This window comes from Electrophorus electricus, chromosome 1, assembly GCF_013358815.1.
Source record: "Electrophorus electricus isolate fEleEle1 chromosome 1, fEleEle1.pri, whole genome shotgun sequence".
NCBI classification, from domain to species: Eukaryota; Metazoa; Chordata; class Actinopteri; order Gymnotiformes; family Gymnotidae; genus Electrophorus; species Electrophorus electricus.
Genome location: NC_049535.1, coordinates 20,115,544 through 20,140,694, shown reverse-complemented (window position 1 = coordinate 20,140,694; position 25,151 = coordinate 20,115,544). Strand labels below are relative to the sequence as shown.

At 40.7% G+C, this 25,151-nt stretch overlaps 1 protein-coding gene across 2 annotated transcripts in view; it reads left to right on the top strand.

The window, feature by feature from the left end:
- The window catches only part of LOC113571430 (alpha-1,6-mannosylglycoprotein 6-beta-N-acetylglucosaminyltransferase B-like), a 65,998-nt gene extending 50,578 nt beyond the window's left edge, over nucleotides 1–15,420 (top strand). For both annotated transcript variants that reach the window (XM_035528609.1, XM_035528608.1), the window contains exons 10-17: nucleotides 2,627–2,760; nucleotides 3,290–3,420; nucleotides 11,454–11,609; nucleotides 11,802–11,948; nucleotides 12,208–12,324; nucleotides 14,208–14,282; nucleotides 14,535–14,806; nucleotides 15,072–15,420. In XM_035528609.1, coding sequence (XP_035384502.1) covers nucleotides 2,627–2,760; nucleotides 3,290–3,420; nucleotides 11,454–11,609; nucleotides 11,802–11,948; nucleotides 12,208–12,324; nucleotides 14,208–14,282; nucleotides 14,535–14,806; nucleotides 15,072–15,270 — 1,231 coding nt within the window. In that variant the 3' untranslated portion in view covers nucleotides 15,271–15,420. The remainder of the gene's footprint in view (nucleotides 1–2,626; nucleotides 2,761–3,289; nucleotides 3,421–11,453; nucleotides 11,610–11,801; nucleotides 11,949–12,207; nucleotides 12,325–14,207; nucleotides 14,283–14,534; nucleotides 14,807–15,071) is intronic.
- Nucleotides 15,421–25,151: the final 9,731 nt, after the last annotated feature.

Genomic DNA, 25,151 nt, shown 5'->3' with positions numbered 1-25,151 from the left:
GTCCTGAATGTGCTGGAGCAGGAGCCTGAGTGGGACTTTGTCTTAATTAGGATTAGGATTAGGATCATACACACACACACACACACAAAGACACACATAAAACATACACGCACAAACAAACAAACCCAGAGCTGTACTTAGACCTATACAAACACACACACACACACACACACACACACACAAATGCACACATGCATACACAAACTCATATAAACAAAATCCACCCAGACACACTTACACCCACAGGCATGCGCGCGTGCGCGCGCACACACACACACACACACACACACACACACACACACACACACACACACACACACACACAGAGTTCAGGTCATGGATTTGAAGTTTGAAGTTTGTCCCTGGCGAGAGAGCGCTGAACAGCTTGTGTAATGCTGTCACTTGTGTCTCTTGTTTTATATTATTTAATATCATATCATTGGCAATGCTGATTGTGTGTGTGTGTGTGTCTGTGTGTGTGATTTTCATTTCCTGGATGCTGGCCTCAAATGGTTTCTTGATGTTCTTTTCTGATAGATTAGATGTGCTCTACTATTGATTTGTTCAGACTGAGGATTGATGTTTTTTTTAATCAGACAGACTCCTGTAGACACACACTACTACAACAGTTACAAACAGACTCCTGTAGATGACACACTACTACAACAGTTACAAACAGACTCCTGTAAACACACACTACAGCAATTACAGACTTCTGTAGATTACACACTACAGCAGTTACAGACTTCTATAGATTACACACTACAGCAGTTACGGACGTCTGTTAGATGATACTGCAAAAGTTACAGAAAAATAAAGTGAAAAAAAGTTTCATAATTGTATTCACGTCAGTTGCATAAATTCCACCCAGAATGATGATTTTTCTTTATCATGTTTTCTCTAAATATCAGTGGAATGTATGAACTTATGATTTGATGTGGATACAATGATGGAAAATTCTTAATTTTCTTAATTTTTTATTTGATTCTTTTTTTTTCCTTAGACTCTGTATACATGTATCTCAGCTTTTACTATACTGTAGTTATCAGTTTGTTATATGAATGCTGACATCAAACACCTGCGACATTTTGATGACCTGTCCAAGGGACTGAACCTTTTCTTTCTGTATGTAAGTGGCTTGAGGTTTCAAATTTTCCAAACATGCGGACGAAGACCTAATGTTTGTGTCTTGTTAATCGTGTCCTGAGTCGAATAAACTTTACGTCCAAGTGCTTCCCAGCTACCTCGACTTATTATTTCTTCCACGGATCCAGCTCATCAAAAGTACACACTTTAAAGAGAAAGAAAAGTAACCTTTTTTATTTAATTTTTCTAATTGATTGCACTAACCTGAGCCATATGGTGCTATTGATGTAACCAGCCCTGATGCAGCTCCTTTCAAACTCATTCAAAACACCACATACCAAGAATATACACATTTCCAACTAATTTTCTTTTTATTTATACCTGCTATCTTTCTTCCAGATGACACAGAGCTCCACAGCTGTCACAGTCTCTCTTTTGGCAGTTTTCTTTTCAACACTTTTTTGAGACATGATGCTGTAACAGACAGTATTCAGACAGGGCTATATCTCAGAGTGAACAAGAGAGAGAAACAAAGATATGAGACCAGTGTAGCCCGTAGTCTGATTACTTTAAGCATATAGCACTAAACAGGTCTGATCCTCCAGTGTGGGATGTTGTCTGATCTCATTACAGCCTACAACTCTAAACATGTTTGATCCTCCAGTGTGGGATGTAGTCTGATTTCTTTAAAGTTTACAGCTCTAAAGAGGTCTGATCCTCCAGTGTGGGATGCAATCTAATTTCCTTTAGAGCCTACTGCTCTAAACAGGACTGATACTACTGTAGATACACTGCTGATCTCGGAAAATAAGAGAAAAAGAGAGAGAGGCAAACTGACAGACTATGCCTGCAGGCCTGATATTCCTGCAGAGCTGCTGCTGGTCTTGTCTCGGTTGGCCATTTCACTCATTTCACTTATGGACTGATGTGAGCAAGCACATGGCTCAGTGACATCTGTCTTGTTAGAAAAAGAGAACAAGGAGCAAACTATCTCTCTCATGTTGCGCTTTTGTGGCCCTGTGAGAAAGGATGGCACACCCCCTTCCCCCAACCCCTCACGCCTTTTATGTCAGGTGTGAAATTTAGGTTTGATCTTTTTTGATCTTTGTCATGCAAAACCAGGCAATTCAGGGCACTCTTATAGAGCTGCTGGTGCTAAATGAAAGATCAGATGGCTTTAGTGTTTAAAGCCAGCAGCCTTGGACACTCAGTTCTAATGGAGTACTGGTGTCTTAGTCAGCATCAGAGCAAAGCAAAACCATAAAACCAAACTGCTCCTGCTGTCTGCACTTAGACCCTGGAAGAGCTGTAAGTCATCACTTGTTTGTGCAAACACACTGTGGCTCTCATTAGGACTAGCTGCTTTGTCAACAAATATGGATCATTTGTTTTAACTGTCACTAAAATGAAAAGCTGTTTACAGAAAAGCAATGTAAAATTTGGTGCAGTTTGATTACAGCTTTGTGTCGGTGACACAGAGGACAATGGTGTTGTCTGAGCTTCATTTCCATGACAGTGTGGCTGCTTTGCTCTCTGACAGGTGTCACATCCGAGTGATCGACACATTTGGCACAGAGCCAGCATATAACCATGAGGAGTATGCCACTTTACACGGATACAGGACCAACTGGGGTTACTGGAACCTCAACGGACGCCAGTACATGACTATGTTCCGTAAGCAGGACCTTAATTTTCACTCAGTGCTGTAATTTCAAATAAACAAGCAGAACTGAGATAAGTCTGAAGCCACTTTCTCTCTGTGTTTGTGTGTGATGCCACTGTGTGTGTGTGTGTGTGTGTGTGTGTGTGTGTGTGTTTTCACACCTAGCCAGGTCACAGCTGCTACTTGGTCATGCCCACTGTGTGTTATGAGTTGAGCAGAACTTGTTTATGTGAGAAATATAGCAGATATTAATAGTCACCTCATCACAATATTACATATGTTAATAGTCACAACTGTTTTCTGTGTTTATATTTCCGTCTGGGTCACACCATAACTGAAGGTGAAAATGCTCACTCTAGAATTCCACTGATTTGAATACTGCATGGAGATTAAAAGGGGATAGACCTCTAGATTTAACATGAAAAAGTGAGCAGTGAGTAGCTGGGAAAGCTGTGACTGATCTGTGCACTGAAATGTGGCAACAAAGGAGTAGATCACAGTTGTGTGAGTGACCATGCTCTGATTGGTTCCCTCACACAGCACACACTCCTGACAACTCCTTCATGGGGTTTGTGGCTGAGGAACTCAACCAGACAGAGAGGATCAGCATTCAAAATGACAAAGTCAACAACATGGCTGTGGTCTATGGTAAAGAGACCAGCATGTGGAAGGTAGGCCTGAACACACATTTATACACGTGCATGCAAACACACACAAATGTATGTGTACATAAATGCACACATAGAAACACGTACATCCACACACGCATATGCCCATGCACACATGCACACATTTATGTTACATCAGGCATCCGTCATGAATGTTATCAGCGTCTTCATTTCTCACGGACGCTCACCGCAGCACAACTGTATGATGGGGTTTACACTGCAGAGAGCCTCAGTGTACTAGTCAAGTCTTGTAAAGCTTCATGGCTCGCGAGAACATAATGAGCTCTTTTTACACTGACTAATGGCGCTCCAGAGAGGCAGGCATCCTCGTGAGTCCCATCTGTTTATGAGCATTATAAATCTGAAGTCTGCAGCCACTGTGGTAATAACTCTCTGATGAATTGTCAAATGCCTTGAACTAGTACATTGTGGAGGGTTTGCCTTGTAATGCAAGAAGGCTTTGGTCCCTGTAGAGTGATTGAAAGAGTCAGAGCTTTCAGGCAGCAGTGGGAGTGAAATGTTCAGAGACAAATCGTGTTGTTCTTTATCATTGGTTTTTGTCCATATTAATAGCCATGCACAGTGTTGCATGGGAACAACAGTACCATGAGAACAGTTGTGGAATGGGAACAGGTGGTGTTAAGAAGAGTGGTATTTGGGATAGCTTGAATTTAGGAAGAATGTGGTGTTTGGGACAATGTAGAGTTAGGAAGAGTGTGGAGATTGGGACAGTATGGCGTTAGGAAGAGTGCAGTGTTTGGAAGAGTGTGGCGTTATGAAGAGTGTGGTATTTGGGACAGCTTGGAGTTAGGAAACGTTTTCTATTAAGGACAACATGGAGTAAGAAAGAGTGTAATGTTTGAGACAATGTGGAGTTTGGAACAGTGTGGCCTTACGAAGAGTGTGGTGTTTGAGACAGTATGGAGTTAGGAAGAGTGTGGTGTATGGGACAAAGTGGAGTTAGGGACGGTATGGTGTTTGGTACAGTGTGTTGTTTGGGACAGCACTGCTTATCAACAGCTAGTGGAGAGAGTAGAACATGAAGATATTGGAGGAAAGAGATAGAGAACAGCATGTAAACATTGCCTAAGGAAGCAGCCTTCTTCTGTTTCTATCAAAAGCTGACAAGCAGCAGACTCCAGTGAAAAAAGTGCCCCAACCATCAGGCATCTGCAGGGAGCCTCTTCTGGTGCCTCTATTTACCGCAACGCTGTTGACCAGCAGCTGGTGTAGCTGCCTCAGGCGTGGAACAGAGGAGCTGCTTCTCTCCAGGCTCCCTGGGTCATGTCCTTGCCCCATGCCCCCCTCATGCACACGCCGTCACACACAGTGCAGGTGCTACTTAGCTGCATACTGTGTCATGCTCGGAGGCTAAAAAAGCCCTAAATCTCCTTTTTCCCTTTCACTCTCTTTTCTGCACATTTGCATCTGCTCTCACACTGTCCGCGGCTCCACATGAGTGACTCATTATATAAAAGAAAGCCTGCAGAATATGGCTGTGCATGGAGAATTTCTGCTTCTCCCCTATAGGTACCAAGTGTACCCGCAGGAGATGGAGGCTAGGTTGTAATATTAGGGTGCCGAGTGTACCCGCAGGAGGTGGAGGCTAGGTTGTAATATTAGGGTGCCGAGTGTACCCGCAGGAGGTGGAGGCTAGGTTGTAATATCAGGGTGCCAGAGGCTTTGGCCTTTAATCTCAGAGTAATTTTATTGGGTTTGATCCAAGAACCTCGCAGCATTATTACACGCAAATCCATAATCATGGTGCTGAAAGCAGAAGGCAAGGCCATGAGTTGAGAACACCAGATCACATTACATGGAGAAGTACCACAAGAGGCTAGAAATAAAAATGAAAAAGTAAGCAGTGCTAAGCAATGCAGTTATCACCTGCACGACTTCACAAAGACACAGTATCTACATGCACAGGCACTGCTGAGACAGTTAATAAAGGTGACAGTGGTGAGTTAAAACTTTCCTAGAGCATGAGGAACATTGAAAGGAACCAAGACTCAAAGAGCCCATCCTCTTCTGGTCAATAACAGACACCACAACAGGAACAATGTAAATGATAAGGAGCAAAATAGGTAATACGGACAAGCAATGTAAGTTTGTTCTGGGCTCCTAGAAATCCTAGACTGGATTTGATGATCTTAAGTGTGTCTGAAATCCATCTGATTCAGGAATGAACAGCTGTGCAGTCAACATGGGGCCTTCTAATTGTAGGCTCTAGCAACCACAGTAGGGGAAGTGGTGGGAGGAGCAACAGCAGCTGAGACTGGTTGAGGATCAGCAACATCATGGCACCAGGAGTAGGTGTACCTTAGTAGAAAGAGCGGACAGATTAGGCATAGTGAAGTACTAAAGTGTGTAAAATAGGAGCATATTCTGTGTAAGGGTGGACTCCCACAGGTCTAGCTATGACAGCACAGCTAAGTGGATAGAGCCAGAAGGTAACACAAGCATGAGGGAACATTAGAAGTCCACTGATCCTAGGCAACAAACGTGAGTAACAAAAAGAGGTGAAGTAACAGCATCACAACATCCCAGGTTACCATAACTTTAAATGAGTCTTGACCCTTGACAGGAAGCTTATTTCATAGCTTGGATGTTTTATGTTGAAAAGCTCTGCCCTTGTGGTAGATTTACTTATTCTACATAATTCTTATTCTACATAATTTTATAATATTATAATAAACAACCTGCACCTATTGATCTAAGCAGATGTGGCAGACCATAATGCAATAAGAGTTCACTAACGTACTGAGGGGCAAGTGCTTTGTAGATCATTAGAAGTATTTTATAATAAATCTAAAAAATTTTCACATTTCCACATTGCTCAATAATATTACGCTGATATTTGTCATCTGGTTTGGTATATAACTGAGTGTCATTAGTGTCATTTGGCATATAATTGAGTGTCATCAGTTGTAGCAGTAGAAACTAGAACAGTGTACATGAATAATTTCAACCAGAGGTAGCATAAATAAAGAACAAGGGCCGTAGAACAGATCCTTGTGGGACACCAAAACTAACCTTGGCATATGCTGAAAAGTCACCATTTATATTTACAAATTTTCATGATCAGCTAGGTTGATCAGCTAAGTTCAAAACCAGGAAAAGGCTATTTCCCTAATCTGAATAATATTTTTGAATCTATCAAGTAAAATGTGATCTATCGTATGAAATGCTTCACTGACATGAAGCAATATAAGCAGAGAGAGACAACCTGGGTCGGAAGCCATCAACAGGTCATTACCTACTTTAATCACACTGTCTTGGCACTATCATGAGGCCTAAACTCTGACTGAAAGATTTCATGTATTTGGTTCTGATTCAAGTATGAGCTTAGCTGCTGAGCTACAGCTTTTTTTAGGGTCTTAGAAGTAAAGGGAAGATTTGAAATCAGCCTGTAGTTTTACAACTGACAAGTTGACAAGAGTCAAGTTTGGATTCCTTGGTCACTGGTTTGATAACTGCTAATTTGAATGATATAGGTGCTTAGCCACTGTTCAGAGGAAGCTTATTATATTTTATAGAGGTTTAATTAGTTCAGGTAGTATTTCTTTTAGAAAGTATATGGATAGTAACTCTATTATCAGTTTATTAAGTAGAAAAACGTAATTGAGAGTGCAGTTAAATGCTGACTCTAAGTGTTAAGTCCTTTGGTCATGTTCAGCACTGTTTGAGGGTATCCCAGTCAGAATTGCTGAATTGCAGTAGCTGACATGCTCATGTGTTTGGTGTGGTAGCAAGTCGGGGTGACTATATTGTGACTGATGAATGAAATGAATGAAATGAAATGGTCTGAGATGACGACAAACTGGGGGACAGCTATATTTTCTATTTATTTCTGTTTTGGCAGCATGTGTCCAACAGATGTGTGTTCTTTTATACACTGAGTGAAACTAACTCATTCTAATTTCCAACAATGATAGCGCTTTCTAGCAAAATAACTAGATTAGAAAGGAACTCTGTAAACTCTAAGAAATTCAAAATTATTCAGTGGTAAATACTAGCAAAACACAGTACACTTATTTTTGCTGGCTATATCATTTATGTTAATAAAAGGAATTTCAAGATGTGAAATCATAATCAGATTACTTGTTTACATCTAATGTGTCATTATAAATGAATAACTGCACTATCAACTCCTCAGACAGATGGACTTGCTCTATACTAATTTGGCCTGATCTAAATTTCTGTTAGATAGAGCAAATTAAATTCAGTATCACTGATTCTTTTTCATAAGAATTATTCATCTCAGCTAGCAGTGTGCAAGCAGCATTCTGTTCATCATTTACTGCAATATTACTCTTAGTAATCTCCAACAAGCAAAGGCATATATCAGAGATGTTCATGGGTCACTTTATACAAGGTAGAGTCCATTCTCGAGTCTTTGGGGTGCTAGGCTGCATCTTTATGGTCCATTATGCATCCATGAGTCCGAGTGAGATCCCAAGCTTCTGGATATAAATCTGAGTTGAATCTCAAGTGCCCCTCAGAAAATTTTTGTTTAGTCCAAACTACTAGCTAGGTAGTGTGGTTGCTGTCCATACAAACCTTTCAGTGTCTGTTTTAAGATGTCTTATAAAATTCAACATAGTTTTACCAGTGGCCTTCATTTTAATGCCGCCTGTATTGCATGTAGCACTTTGTCCATGTGACTCAACAGTTTTTGTACCCGAAGGTGATGACTAAAGGCTTGTTATGTGCAGCCATGCTGGACCAGTGTGAATCAGCCATCAGTGTGAGCCACACAAGTAGGAATGAAAATACTGTGCCATCTGAACTGACAGGATGCTTGAGATTAGATAGAAAAGTTTTTATTCAAATGATTCTTGTTTTTTTCCCCACGCAAATGTCAAAATGTCACAGGTCGAGCTGTGAGTCAATTGAGCAAAAGTCCAAATCAAGTCGCAAGTCTTGCAAAATTTGTCAGATGTGAGACTTTATTTTGAGTTGTATCTCTGGCATACATCATCAGATCATGCATGAATGACTAACTTATGCTTGCCTAAGCCCTTAATATTACTAAGTAAGATTTCAAACTAAGGTTTTGCAAATAATATTTTTTAATTGTGTGCAAGCTCTTTTGTGTATCAAACTCAGTTTAATTTTCTTTAGTCTAAGCGCCTACTAAATTAACTGTTTGGAGAGTTTTTGCTTAGCTTCTGTGGGTTTACTCTATGGTGTAAGAGTACAGAAGCAAAAAACATTACATTTTACCTGTTTATAATCCACATGGATAGTCTATTTATCTAGATAATCCATCCATCCCCTTAATAATGTCAACACACTCATATTCTGTCAGCCAAGTACTGTTCTAAGATGTTTCCAGCATACCAGAGCACATTTCTGTACCCGAAAATTACCATCAAATAAAGTGATTCTGAATATGATCAACACATAGGCAGTGTGTGTGTGTGTGTGTGTGTGTGTGTGTGTGTGTGTGTGTGTGTGTGTGTGTTTGTGTGTGTGTGTGTGTGTGTGTGTGTGCGTGCGTGCGAGTGTGCATGTATGTGTGTGCGTGCATGCGTGTGTGCGTGTGTGTGTGTGTGAGGGAGAATGCGTGAGTGAGAGAGAAGCATTCAAAGCTGTAATGCTATTAGGTTCAGTTTGAACTGATTCTCTCTCTCTCTCCAACAGAAAGTCTCAACCATAAAACATTCTGATGGGGTAAATGAGGTGCAGCACTCACTTTATCTTTTCTGTGACGTTTATGCTGTTTTGGCTGCATGTATAATATTCCTCAGGGTCATTATGATTCTTCACAGCATACTGAGCCTCAGTACCACCCACACTATACCTCACAATTACACCATCAAGACCACCACACACCTCACCTCACTTCACAGTTATGCCATCACGACTATGACTTCAGCAACAGCACAATGTAAGGGTTATAAATAATGGTGCGTTTCCCTGTCACAGGCTTCTGAATGTTATGAAATAAAGGGCAATTATTGTAGATATGGGTCCTATTATAACAGAATTACTGTAATACTAAGTGCCATCATCATGTTTAATAATGCAACAAAACATTTACCCCAAAGCAAATATTTCAGAAGTGGGCTCCATACTCACGATCTATAGCTGTGAAACAATCTTGGCCTTGGTCGTTCTAATGAATTTAGAATTCAGTGCGTTTGTTTATATTAGCTGGGTCATGTTAGCTGTTTAATCTCTTTAATCAAAGGGTAATGGCTGTTCACACACAAGGTGAACTTCAGAAACCCGATACACACTGGCACACTGCACAGGAGTGGACATTAATCACCAGAGTCCACGTTAAAAGGTCAATAGCGGATGTTTCATTCCTACGAGTTCCTATTATGGGAGCACTCTCTTCTTTACTTTAGTACGGCGACTGGGAAGACCCATCGTGCTGCAACTCATCACACAACAAATTCACAAACCATACTCATCAAAATGACAACACATGTGTTACATTTTACAAATCATGTTATGTTAAATGGGACTTTTGTCAGCGTTCTTTAAAGGCTATGTTCTGTATGACCAAGCAACATTACACATGCAAGAAAGCGGAGCACGGACAGGTCAATTGTTCACACTGTACCATACAGCCTACCAATGATAAAACCATGGTAATTGCAAATATAACTTTCACTAGCTCGGTTGACACTGGTGTCATGAGAGTCTGTCCATGTGTTGTGAATGGTTTTGCAGAGTTTGTCAAATATATTACACGTCATTTTGATGAATATGATTTGTGTATTTGTAGCACGATGACTAACTTGCATCATAATGGGTCTTCTCAGGCACCTCAGCTGCACTTGAAGACATGAAGATAAAACATGAAGACACAACAATAAAAATGAAATTTTCTCAATACACAAAGGGGAAAAAGATACAAAAACATGACCATCTTTTTCACTTATTTAGTCTATTTCTGAGTCTGATCTCAGTTGTATTTTCCTAAAGAAAGACTTGATGCTGAAAAATTGTTGTTTCCGTTCTTTTGCTAACCAACTCATTATCAATATTGCTCTTTATGCTGGTTTCCTAAAGTTTATAGATAGATTACAGCTGGTACCCAACATCACAAATAAAGTCCTGACCTGAAACAAAACAACACAGCTCACATAATAAAAGCACCCATTAAATTAAATTGGCTGCCTATTACTTTTAGAAATGTTTTTTAAAGATTATCTTACTAGTTTCTAAAGCTTTTCAAAAATTAGTGCCAGATTGCTGTACAGACATGTATAGTATTTAAAGTATCTCAAACTGTACTCTCAGATAATTACAGTGTGTTCCAAGGATTAAACTTGGAGAGTATCTTATGTGATTTATTTTTTATATTTAATATTTTACTAACTTATTTTTATACATATGTTCTTGAGCTTTGTTACTATGATTAATTATTTGGGATGTGTAGGAAGTCAAGGCAGGATGTAAGCGGAGTGGCTATTAGATAACATCCAGTTATCATAATCAAAATACATATCAGTGGTGATATATCAGTAAGGTACACCCATGCAGTGAAATGCAATCCATATTAACAAAAAGCAAAGTGACTAATGAGTCATAAAGCAATACAGAGCAAACAAGAACAGACTCAAACTTCACACACAAACAAAAGACACAAGGCTTTGAAAAATAAACTGGCATACAAAAGGTAGAGGGACACAAACACACACACACACACACACACACACACACACACACACACACACACACACTATACACCAAAGCAACCCCACAAGTTATATTAATTAATGACTTTTCAGATAGGAACCTAATCTTACAGGTTATTTCTGGGATTTTATTATAAGGATACATTTTTTTAATTCATTGCTAGTCATCTTGTATGAGAACACTGTGGCTACCATGCAAGTTATCTTGCTTTAACACATCATAAGTTTTCATACTTTTATTAGTTTCATTTGCAACTTAGATATCCAATTCCATACAGAGATTTGTTTTCAATTTTCACACTTGGCAGCTTTGTACAATAACGTTTCCCACCAAAGGCTTTTGAAGCCTATTACATAAGCCTGTCTTCCTTCCTGCAGGGTAAAGACAAGTTCCTAACCATCTTACACCGTTACATGGACATCCATGGAACAGTCTACTATGAAACCCAACGCCCTCCGGAAGTTCCTGCCTTTGTCAGGAACCACGGCTTGTTGCCCCAGCATGAGTTCCAGCAGCTCCTGCGGAAAGCCAAGGTACTGCTAGCTCACACAGGATTTCAGTTTTGTGCTTCAACACTGATCTAGGCACTGGTATGACAGTGCACTCCTGTAGTTCTCTATACAGAGAACTGATCTAGGGACTGGTCTTACAGTGCACCTCTTATAGCACACCTTATAGCAGTTTATGCCTTCTTGGCTTTTTTTCATTCTGAAATGTGTTCTCAGCTTTTTGTAGGCTTTGGTTTTCCTTACGAAGGCCCTGCCCCTTTGGAGGCCATAGCCAATGGTTGCATTTTCCTGCAGCCCAGGTTTCAACCCCCACGCAGCTCGTTCAACAATGAGTTCTTCAGAGGGAAGCCCACATCCAGAGAGGTGAGGGCTGACTGTAACACTCTCTGTATAATCCAGCAACCAAGGGTGCTAAAATTATCAGACACTTGCAAGGATAAGAATGCAATCTGCTGAGACTGGCAGAACATTCGGATCTGTTTGTTATGCTAAGTGGGAGGGAGGAGTCATGGGAAACAGTGTTCTGGTCAAGGAGAGACAGCGACAGCTTGTGGCAAAGACGCCTACTCTATGTTCCTGAGCAAGGCGGATAATACCAATCTCCATTCCTCTCATTGATCAGGTATCGTCTCAACATCCCTATGCGGAGCAGTACATTGGCAAGCCTCACGTCATCACTGTGGACTACAACAGCTCGGAGGAGGTCGAGGCAGCCATTTGGGAAATCCTGAAAGCCAAGGTGTCCTTGAATTCACTGCCCTCTCAATAATGCGAGTCATACAGTTGGTGGAAATCTCACCTCAGCTCTGCCTCTGCCTACCCCCAGTGAGATGCTGCACACTGCGGTCCATAGGTGGTGACACTGCAAGCCCCTGGGGCTCTGCCACCTGCACGGTTAGCACGGTCTGGCTCCGGCCCACCCAGAACCGAGGCTCACTCTGTCTCCTGCACTCCACACATTTTCCTGCCTGCGGGAGGCCGGTGACATTAATCGCTCACAGAGTGCTCATTCTGTCTCTTCTGCAACCAGCAGGCCTGATCAATCAATCTGTCCCTCTGAGGACTGATGGATGCTGCAGCTCCCAGGTTTATGAGCTCTAGGCACACAAACAGTGGCCTGCTGGGACTGAGCAGAGAATGAGGGGCATGGCAGAAAGAAACAGGCTGAGCTGGCTTCTAACGTGTGAGCAAGTGCTGCCTGGTAAACAGTACATGCTGCAGTACTAATGAGAGAGTCATTACTCTAAATCTGAATATGACTGAAATGATTTGCATCATTATAGCATTTATGGTTTGTTACATTGCTTAACACATGGCTGGGTGTTTTATTCAAAGCATATCCTTAGCTAATTATTCAAATTGTATCCTTCAGTGAGCTGAGATTAACACTTGTGTTACTTGAAGAGCAACAAATTATTCAGTTGCTTTAATGTAATTATGCTGGACCATACAAAACTTGAAATAAAAATACATTTATCATAGCTTTTTAGACATGTCATATTAACCAAAGAATTTGATCAAATACTTATGTACATTTTAATATGGAAACAATACTTCAGCATAAGTTACTGACACGTTCTATATTCTGAAATCCTTTTAAAAGTGCATGATTTTAGTGCAGAAATTCTCATTATATTTCAGGGCCATAGATTGATTGGTAACCGGGTGACTCATGGAAAACAGGCAATACAGTGTAATTCTCTCTGGAGTAATCAGTGCAGCCATAATTGCACATAAAAACTCAATGCTGTTTCACAGAACTGGTCAATATGTTCAGAACAGGCCCAGCATGAAACATGAGAAAGGACACACTGCATCACCGTCAAGGTAATTTTTTACACACGTGTTTTTTTGGGGTTTTTTTGTGAGGAGGGACAAAACCATTCGCTATCTCTCCATGAGATTTGGTTGCAAATGTGCCTGAAACCAGTTGTGGGAATTGGGGCCATGTGGTGGTGTCCATCAGCCACCCTGTGGCCACTGCCACCAGCTGCCAGAAAATCACCCAAGCTGCCACCCTGCTGATTCACCCCTTCAATTCACTGATAAGGCACCTGATACATGTCATTACACTTGTGAAAATAAGAAGCATTTGCAAGAGTCAGTCCCAGAATGCTTTTCTTAGTGGACAGTATTTTACAGCGTGGAAATCATATGAGCTGAAGAAAACATCCAAGTCAGTGCTTACCAGTCAGTATATGCCAGTACAGAGCACTAAAAATATGGACTTGTGGGACTTTGCCCTGGACCCACTTTCTTTTCTTTTAATTTAACGTATAATTACACTCAGTGCTACTTCTCAGCCTAATCCATTGCTGGCCATATCGATTTCAATCAAAGCCTGAACGAGTGCAATTACTGTGAAAGTAATTTAGAGAGATACTTTATATTGGGCTATCAGTCATCATCTGAGGCCAAGCAGTCTGTTTACTGGTGCTCCATTACAGTGAAAAGTGATGATTCACAATTACATCAGAGGTTTTACTTCATTAATGACATCCAAAATTGCCATTTTGTTCGTGATTATGACTGTGTGTGTATGTGTGTGTGTGTGTGTGTGTGTGTGTGTGTGTGTGTGTGTGTGTATGTGTGTGTGTGTGTGTGGTGCATGTGTGTGTACAGGTAGAACCTTTCTTGCCCTATGAGTACACCTGCGAAGGAATGCTAGAGAGAGTCAATGGTTACATCCAGCATCAGGTACTCCTATATTCAAACATTATGAAGTCATGCCTATCCAATATAAATATTGATTAGGTTGGCGTTTCTGAGGGAAGTAGTCCTTTAGTTTCTGTCATGCTGTCACGGTGTGCCAGGCACCCAACCCAAGGGACATGCCTGCTGCTACACACACACACGCACACACCCCTATATACTATCCATGAGTTTCAGCTTCTTGATTTCACCATGATGGAAGTGCCCCTCCTCACTGGGTTTGCCCTACACCCCCAGGACTTCTGCCACCTGGACAGGCCCTTTCCCTCAACCAACGAGTCCAGGTTGTGGCTGGGGAATCCACCCAGCCCTTTCATGCCATTGCCAAACTCCACGGTGCTGGCCTGGGCTTCTAATGCCACGTCTGTGCCCTGCTGGCCCCCAGTCAGTGCCCTGCGGCTGTTGCTGGCTCCAAAGGTTTGCTCCTGTGTGAAGGCATGCCAGGATGTGGGCCTCGTCTGTGAGCCTGTGTTCTTCCCTTTCATCAACATCATGGAGACCTTCAGTGGGTGAGCACTTTAAACCACACATGACCCACAATACATCAGAGCACAGTCCACCCATCTATTATATTTTCGCTAGAGTATGTTGAGCTGTTTGCTAATAACCACTAATAAGATTTATTAAACTGCTTTGGACATAATCAAATTGCCAGTCTCTGTTTAGATTTGGATTAAACAATTACAAAAGCTCAGCTCTTGTTGTTTTAGAAAGATAAAGATGCTAGTGTGTGTATGTGTGTGTGTGTGTGTGTGTGTGTGTGTGTGTGTGTAGGTTGGGTGTGCAGTGTCAGGCTCTCGAAGTGGAGATGAAGCATGTGTTCCCCGCTGTGGCTGTGGAAAGGAGTGAGTGCTTCCTGCAAAAGGAGCCGCTCCTTTTCAGCTGTGCCGGGGAGAGTTCCAAGCACCGGCGTGTCTGTCCCTGCAGGGACTACCTCCGCGGTCAGGTGGCACTGTGCAGAGACTGCCTCTGACCTTGCTGTGCATGCCTGTGGATATCCATGGTATACCAAGGCCAGGCCTGAGGCGGGGCAGGAGACAGCCCGCCCAGTGTGAGACTGGGTGCACGAGGATGGACAGGCTAATTAATGGACTGAGGCCGGCTGCATCAGAGGCGCTTTGAAGGCCGTGGACCCAGACCCCCCCCCCCCCTCCCCATTTTGTGGATCTCTGCATTACAGACAGAGGAAGCACGGCAGACCTGAGATCAGATGGCAGCCTATTACTGATCTATACACTACAGACAGAGGAAGCACGGCAGACCTGAGATCAGATGGCAGCCTATTACTGATCTATACACTACAGACAGAGGAAGCACGGCAGACCTGAGATCAGAGGGCAGCCTATCACTGATCTATACACTACAGACAGAGGAAGCACGGCAGACCTGAGATCAGATGGCAGCCTATCACTGATCTATACACTACAGACAGAGGAAGCACGGCAGACCTGAGATCAGATGGCAGCCTATCACTGATCTATACACTACAGACAGGAAGCAAAGCAGACTGGAGATCAGATGGCAGCCTACAAATGCTGGGCTCCAGGAACCTCAGTATGGACCAGCCTCTGGAGGTGAACTGCTATAGAGAGTTTGAAAGTTCTCTAATGCTTTAATGTAGAGGGCAAAAATGGCTATTTTTCACAACTGTTCTTTGACTATTGTTATATCAAAATGTTATGAATGCTTTCATTTTGAAATGAAAATAAATCATCAAACAATAATCAACATTAATGGATGTTTTAGTGGTCTACTGTTACATTGTTCTCTGTTTTAGTCTATCATTAATTAAAGCTGTTTTCTCAACTGTGAAAACCTAATTATAAATGTCATCTCGATTCCAAGCCTGTTTGAGTAAATCAGACATGTCAAAATGTCTCCATAATGATCTTAAGGTTACAAAGTGGCTCATAGAAAAATCAAACATCAAATACCAATAAGTAGCATTGTGTGGAGTCTCTGCAATTAACTTTTGGAGTGTAAATGTAGTCGGTTGACTCTTTTTTCCACTGTGTACACTGTGATACACAGCAGGAGTTGAATATACATGGAAGCATCTTTACAGCTCTGTCATCAACCATTAAGTGTACAGTCAGCATGTGAGTGACAGTCTGAGACAGGAGTGTTTTGTTTTGCCCACGACAATCTGAGACAGGAGTGTTCAGTCTTACCAGTGACAGGTGCTGCTTCTGTTTGACAAAAACACAAATATGCAGCCACACTGAGCCTTCTCCCACCTGGAGTCACACCTTAGAGTCATACCTTAGTGCACACAACAGTTAATATCTGTCAGGATCACATGAAATCCATGCAAATCCAATATAAATAGCAATACTGAGATTTTGATAGAAGGCTACACTCGCAATTATGTTTTATTTTCAGAATAATCTCTTATAATGATTAGAAAGCTTGGCTTGTCTGAAGGAAGTAATCCTTTAGTTTCTGTGCCTACATGCACACACACGCACACACACACACACCCCCACACACACACACACACACACACACACACATACACACCCACACCCACACAAACTGTGCCTTCCTTGTTCACAGTCGCCTGATTACTGATTACTTTCACTTCTCCCTTGTATGGCATTTTGTTTTCCACCTTATTTAAGCCCACAGGAATGCTCGTCCAGTGCTGCGCCTTGTTCCTCACCGCTGCATTCAAGGAAGATGCCCCGAGTGTGTAATCGCTGCTCTGCTGCATCTCTAATGCCATGAGTTATACTGCCAGCACTTTTTCTGTTCTTTTCTATTTTTGGCCAGCTCACTGCTGTGTTCTTTTGTTTCGTTTGGCTAATGGAGATTAAAGACACTCCAGATTTGCACCTGCAACTTGCTCCCTCCCTGAACCTGTCACACATGCTATTGCATCTATCCTACATTTGTTTATATGAATATTCATACATACATGCACAAGAACAGCATGTACCAAGTAGTTTTATAAAAAGTTATTAAAATATGCAGATTTTGAATTCAGCCTTGCCTTTCCTATCAATTTACACAGTGACAGCATATTATCTTCTGTAATGGATACCTCCAGTATGCAGGAAAAAAAAAGAACTTGCCTTCTGTTATCTTCCTTGCATGACTTACCTAATGTATGTTACAGGCAAGAAAAACCAGGCATAAGAAAAGCACGAGGCCCTGACTGTACTCTTTGTAAGAATAAACATGCAATGGTGAAATAAAGGTGCGTGAGGAGAAGAGAGGAAAGGAGAGGAGAAGAGAGAAAGAGTCTGGTGGGAGTTTGTGCCAAAACAGTACCTTGACATATTAAGTAAGTATGGGATTCCTTTCAGTTCTGCAAGGGACTGAGTTTGCTCAGGGGCTTCTCTCCCACTCAGTCACTGAATCACTCAATGAATCACTCACTGAATCACTCTCCCAATCATTCACTGAATCATCCACTGGCATCCTAATGACACTGTATAAACCTAATATTCTCCAAGGAGAATTCTTTTTGGTGTTTTATTTTTGTTGGATTACTTAAATTACTTATTTTGTTTGATTACCTAAAGCTTGGAAACAAATGGATAGTAGGATATGCACATTGAAGTGTGCACCAAGGAATTCAGTGCGTCACGATTCGCTGCAGCTTTCCTGCTTCACTGTGGAGCATCTGAGCAGTTTGTTCAGAGGTGCACCATCAACTGGCAGGCAGCTCCCACATTTCTCAATGGGAAGGACTTTGCTGTAAAAGAGGAATGAAACTGCATTCACCTCATCATTCCCAGCCCTTCATTTACTGCATTGCCACAAAGCCACAAATATATAATCCCTGGTGCTGTTTGGATTACATCTGAAGTAGGTAAGGAGCAAGTACGAGAGGAACAGGCTGCATGTGTTCCTCCAACTGAAGCCCACTTCTGTATGAAACCCTCTCCCTAGAGAACAGAACTCAGGTTACAGGCCCTCAGTCTCTGAGAAACAAGACGCCAGCGCTATATTCACTTCCTTTCATCTTAAGGGTGCACTCTGCACTCTGGGGGCTGGTGTTCTGTCACGCCGAACACCAGTATAGGCAGGTGGATGAAGCCCTGGCAGCATCCCCGACATGAAGGAGAGGTTCTGTCCCCAGCAAGGACACAGCCGCGTCTCGGACTGCCACTGAGCCTTTGGTGTCAGAGCTGATTCCAGAACCGTGACACCATGAGTGTCTCCCAAATGCTTCAGGCTGATGGAGGCAAAGACATTAAACGCTCACCAGAGTGAGGGGTCACTCTTAACTTCCCTTGGTGAAACAAATGCATGAAATGTTTGTCATTCACTTAAAGTAAACTTAAATCTCACATTACCATAATGCATATTATAGAATGAAGATAAAATGTGTAATCTTCAGTGAACACTCAGTCATTTTGAAAGGTCACTTTTCCAAATCCATCTTTTTGCCATATAACTATGTTAAATTTGACTTATATTATATAATATATTAAAAATAAATATATTATAATAGTTTTTGAGCGGTGAGGTGAAAAGCTTTTCTGTTGACCTTACTGAAACAGTCCAGGAAAACATGTTGGTAGCACAGACTGCAAAGTCACACTGATTTTCTTTCATTGCTTACTGTTTAATGGTTAAGATGTGGGCAGGAGAGATCCTATATTTAGTCTGAAGGACAAAACGAAAAATGTGGGCTTTGTCCTCAATTCAGTCAGTCAATTAGTTTTAAAAAACTCTAAAGGCTAAATTTCCTATTTAGGAAATGTGACATTTAGGAAATATATTTAATTTTCCTTCTTTAAAAGTCAATAGACTTGTCAGCGTGTATCTAATGTACAATAAAGAAGTGAAACAGATAAACAGAATTTGCACTCCAAGTCCTTTAAACCTTCCAGGGTTATCTGTAAAGAGGATTAACTGAGGTAGCTGAAGGGTTGTGTTTCCACATGCTCCTCTGACCACAATATTTATCCAACTATCCCTGGAGTTTTTCTGGCTAAGTGGCAAAACCTTGCCAGTAAACACCAAGGAAGCTAAAACCTGGCTAAGACAACTCTGACAAAAAAGAGGCTTACATGCATGTGTTATGGACTGAAGCTTAGCTTGTGAAACACGGATCTTCTCCTTCCAGGAGTACATCCCTCTCTTTGAGTATGAAAGTGCACAGCGCATGTGTTTCCCTAATTGGAGAGCCTGGCTCGTTCTCCAGCTTCTTCCAGCAGACGGTGACCAAGCAGGTTTCAGATGAGTAAAAACTGTATATGTGGGGGGCCTGTTATGGTTAGGATGGTCTCGGTCCTTTCTGCCTGTTAAACAGGATGTGGAGAACCGTCCGTGACTAAAACATCATTTCAAATTAGTTCAGCTGTCCCATGGGTATAAATAACCACTGCACTGAGAGACGTGTTGTGCTTCTTATGGTCTCAAGCTGCCACAAAATCTTACAGATTGAATTTCGTTCTGCAAAGATGAAAACTCCTAGTGCTGTATGTTTTTTTATTTTCCAACCAACAGATCTCGCTGTTATAGGTATTGCAGAAATTAATTTGGGCAGCTTTGTTTGACACACCAGGAGATTAGACTCTGTGAATTGATTTAAAAGAGATGCTGACAGCTTTCACATCACTGAGAAAATCAGATCTGGCTCTGCAATTGCCTGTTGAATTGTTTCAGAAACATTCTACTGTCATGGAACACTCATCTCCCACGAGTCACGTGGTTTGGCCCGCCACGTGCAATGGGAGGATTCTCGTTTGTGGCCACGCCTGCACACACCTGTATCTCATCTTGTCTGTGTATTTAAACCCACGTCAGTGTGTGAGGTATCCTTGGTCATTGTTGATGTAACGTATTAATGTCAAGGTTATGGCCTTTTCGTCATCGTTAAACGTATGCATGTTTATTGTGTTTGTTTAATGTTAACCGTTACATGTTCATGTTCTTCGTGTGTAATGCTTGTGAGTGCCATTATCGTTCTGTGTAAATAAATGTCACTGGAGTCTGTGCGTCCTGCCCCTCGCCCTTCGGCACTTGGGACACCACACATTACATCTACAAATTCAAGATACTACTGTAATGAACAGTCTAACTGAGGTTCGATTTAATTCAGCTGGCCACCAGTAAATATCCGATATATATATATAATATTTTTAATATGTTTTATATATGGGACTGGGGTCTTTACACTCATAATTCACATTGAGCAGCACTTTTACATGAAATACATAATTATTTAAAAAAACAGACACTGAATAATTTGATGGCTGTGCATTAATTAAAAGCGAAATGAGGGCAGTGATATGTTTGGTGGGCTTCTGCAGGATTAGAGTTGCTGAAAGGAGTCCTGCCATCCTTGGAGCATTATTTCAAAAAAATTCTCCAGTTTCTCCAGCTGATAGAGACAAAGAGCTTCCATTCATGCATGACACACCCTCGCCTGTGGGCCTGCCTGGGTGCTGAGTAACAGCTGTCCCTCCTAATGGGGCTCAGCTGCAGCTTATCTGCCTATAGGGAACAGTGTACACACCAGGCCATACAAGCAGAGGGTGTCACTGTCCACAGTGCTGATCCCAGACCCTTCATATAGCCCTGCTGCATGTATTTATGTTCTAAAAATGCTGATCTCCAGCCTCATATGTCTATCACCAGTCTGCATGTGTAGGGTGACCTGGACACTGAGTTTTTTATTGGAACATTGAATTATGTGTGAAAATTCTTAACCTTTAATGAGACTGTGAATGCAGTACTGTCTAGTGGAGATCTCTTCAGAGGAGGGAAAGTATTATTATGCATTTGTTACACAGAACATATTGGCCTTGAAGGGTAAACTGTGCTGGCAGTGGGTTTATTATTAATGATTAATGGGAGGAGGGGGCATCTCTATGGCCTGCTTCATTAATGCACCTCCTGCTGTCTGTCAACATGCTTTGTTAATTGGGTTAAAGATGAACTAGCCTGTTTTATACTGTTTTTGTTTGAATAAAAGTGAAAGTTCATTTACAAAAGACTGCTTTCTGCCTTTATTTGCATTTCATTGACCATCTCAACTTTTTAGAATCGAGATTTTAGAAACTAAACATAACATGAGGACACACAGAATTCAAACAAATCTAACTACAACAAGTTCTGCTACCCCCATTCATTACTAAATTACAATAATGTGGACTTCACCTAGGCTAAGCTATCACATAGGCTAAGTGGCATGTGTCTGTCCTTGATACTAAGGACAGCACTGCTGACGGTATGGAAAAAAAACTGACCACTGTCCATGGTGCTGAACTCATGCTAAGCGCCTGTGGGCACTGGGCATTGCTGCAGGTGCATTAGATAAAGTGACCTGCCCAGGGCATCAGATAAGGATCAGTAAGATGGCCAGAGGCTTCAGACTTGCACATATTTTTGAGGGCAAACTAGTCCTTGGGATTTCCCCAATTTTAATCTGTCTTTCTGATATTGAGTAATTCTGGAAATGTCAACAGATGCAAAATCAAAAATAGGAAGAAGCTGTGCCTATAGAACTATAAAAGTTTTGAGGGGATGCTATAGCATCCAAGAAATTCTCCCACTCAGCTTGTATATGCAAGTCTGGCACAGGCTCTGTAAGAAAGATATCAAATCTAAAAATGGCTGACACAACTGGCCAATCAGATTAAACCACACATTTGACAGGCTTCCAACTGGTCAATCCACAGGAAATTTGTATGGTACTTTCAGGCACATATTCTCTAATACATGTTCAAGTTTCATAGGAATTGGCCACAGAGGGTGCTTCTCATATTTACAAACACATATACTGGACTTTGTCATTCTATAACAAATGTACCCACAAGATCTTGAAATCAAATAAATCTATGTAAGACAGACAATTGTCTCTTGTAGTTCTTTTCAAAGCTTTATGAGTTTCATTATCTAAAAATAACTCTTTTCAAACTAGTCGTAGATGTTTCACTGGATTGACACAAAATTGGTCTCAATGTAATGATTTGAGTCTCAAACCAAATAATTAAATGTTGAACATTTAGTAGTGTTAATGCTACATGCCAATCAATAATTGTGAGTGGAGCGCATCCACACTGAAATATTCAAAACTGTAGTAGCAATAATCAGAGTTTGACCAAATTTGGAAGATGATAGTACCATAACATTCTCAATAGGACTGCCAAGTTTGATGTGAATTAGCCCCTGGGAGGAAATATCCTAGAAGACAAAACCTATTTTAAATTTTATTTAAAATTTTATTTAAAATGGGGTAAAACAAATGGTGTCACATTGCAAAACTCTTTATGATTGATGACTTCTCATTAAACATTTGTTTCACAATTGCATGTGTAATGTTACTTTACTCTATTATTCTATTTCTATTTTCTCCAAACCAGAATTAAATTGACAATGTTTATTTATCTCTACACCAAACACAGTTGTTCAAAATAACTTTTTGATGGACTCTACTAAGTCTGGTTCAATTTTATTTGACGTAACAGTTACTAGATATTTTTTTTATATTACCATAAACTTTTCACTATTTGCCAGACCCTATATTTAGTGCTTCTGGCCGCATTTATTGTTATTTTTAATCTTTAAATGTGCTCCTTAATATTCCTTTCCACCTTTATTTTTAATGTACACATGATTATTATATTGTATCCTTCTAATTATTGTTTGCTTTTGTTATTAATTAAATTTAGTCATATTGTTCTAAGTCAACTATGCATACACTATTTTAGAATTGTTTAACTTTATTGTTTAATTTATTTACATTAAGTAATAAGAAATAAAATGAAAGGCAGACACAAACACAAAAACAACACAAAAAACAAAGAAACAAAAAAAGGCTGGGAAAAGATACTGCTGCTTCAAACGGAAAGATATTAGTTTTGGAACCTTTTTACACCCTTGCTATGCAGGTGTCCTGTCCAAACATAACATTTAATTAACAGCAGATGTTTTTCCATAGGCCTTCTCCAACACAGAAGAACTCTTCTCAACCCAGTATCTCTTATAAAACACTACAGTAATGGCGTCCCTATTTGCAGAGAGAGCAAAGTTAGTGTGGCCTCTGTGGACATCTCCGAAAATCATACATATTTCATACAGAACCCGTGGTTGGTGTTGCCTTGTAGTGAAAGTATGAGAGGGATCAAAGTTGGTCTTGAAGATTTCACAGTCAACCATCTTGCTCTCATGAGTTATTTAAGTGGCTTTGGAAGGTGTAATGGGTGGTGTTCAAAAGGGATGTAAAGAGGGAGAGAGAGGGAGAGAGTAAAAGGAGAGAGAGGAATGTAAACAAATAGCACATCTGTTGATCCATGCACAGAAGTTGGATTTGGCCATTCTGTAGAGCTGCCATGCACCTGTGAATGAAGGAAGAAGAAGAAGACATGTTTCAGAGGAGCTGAGGAACACAAAAATCTGCTGCCCAAAGCCTATCAAAACTTTCAAAGCCTATTTGTCATTAAACGATAATACTGGGAAAGCCTCAATCCACTAATCGTGCCCCCTTCCATGAACATGAAGATTTAATGTAAGCAGGGATGTCCTACAATTCACTGCATGTATGGGTGTGGGTGTGTGTGTGTGTGTGTGTGTGTGTGTGTGTGTGTGTGTGTGTGTGTGTACATGTGCTTGTGCATGTGTTTGTGTATGAATAGATGACAAAGCACTTTTGTGCTTTAAATAGTGTCTGAGCAAATGAAAATGCACTTTTGCAAGTCAATCTGGATAAGAGCTTCTGCTAAATGTCAAAAATGTAAATGTAAAATGTAAAAAAAAAAAGCAAAGAAATTTTACAAAGCAATGATTACAAATTGTGGTCTAAACTGAAAAGTGCAAATGTAAAATACTAAGGGTAGAATGATGTATGAACTCAAGAGTGGACAAGTGACACTGGATGTCTCTGGAGTAAAAATGACCTACGCATTATGCGTTATGTTCCTTGAAAAGTGAAGGAAAGAAACCATTCCTTAAGTGTCTGGCTTAAGTACCACCAGGAAGATGGTTTAGTAAGTGGTGTACTGAGTTAGAATGCTCAGAGATGAGTTTTGAAGCTTCATTTTTGATGTACTTGATAATATAAAGGAATGTCACTAAGAGAAGGCGATATCAAAAAACATTTGATGTATACAAGTTATTCCAGATACCTTGTTGTGAGAGACTCTGGGCTGGCATAGAAGGTAGTAATAGATGATGTCTGAATGCTTTGGAAAATTGCAATATAAACTTTACCTGTAAAAGCAGAAGCTGCAACACTAGAATAAAATAAAACAATTTAACTACATATTCAGCCTCTGGAAGAAAGAGTCTCTGCTGGGTCTTCTCAGTGATGTTACTGGTGCCAAGATGCCATTTAAATAAACTGCTGATACATGTACCAAGATTCTACACGAACCCCTACTAATTAACAACTAGTTACTGATTCATTACATACTTGTAATGGAATCTGTCATTTATAAAAAAAAAATGTAAAAAAAAAAATTAAAAGCTTATTATAGTTTACAGTCCTCCAAAACATTATGCAAAATTCATAGATGACTCACTGAATTACTCTGTTACCTTCATCAATTAAATGAGTTTTATACTCTTCTGTTACAGCTGGACATTCTGCTCTAGCCAATAATAGAACAGTGGACATCACAATAGCAACAATATAAACAATAAAGTCAAAAATAAGTAATGAGAGAGAAAAAAAATTAATGAATGTCTACTTCAGTTTTCTAGAAGTATAACCCATCTGGCACGAGAACATCTGACCAGGGTAACAGATGTGGTTGGCTAGGGTGGAGGTGTGGTGGGCTATAGCATGGGACATCAGGGGTGGTGGGAGGAGCCATGGGAGCTGAGATGGGTTGAGGCTCAGTAACATGACATCAGGGGTAAGTCTACCTCAACAGAAAGTGAGAATGGATTATT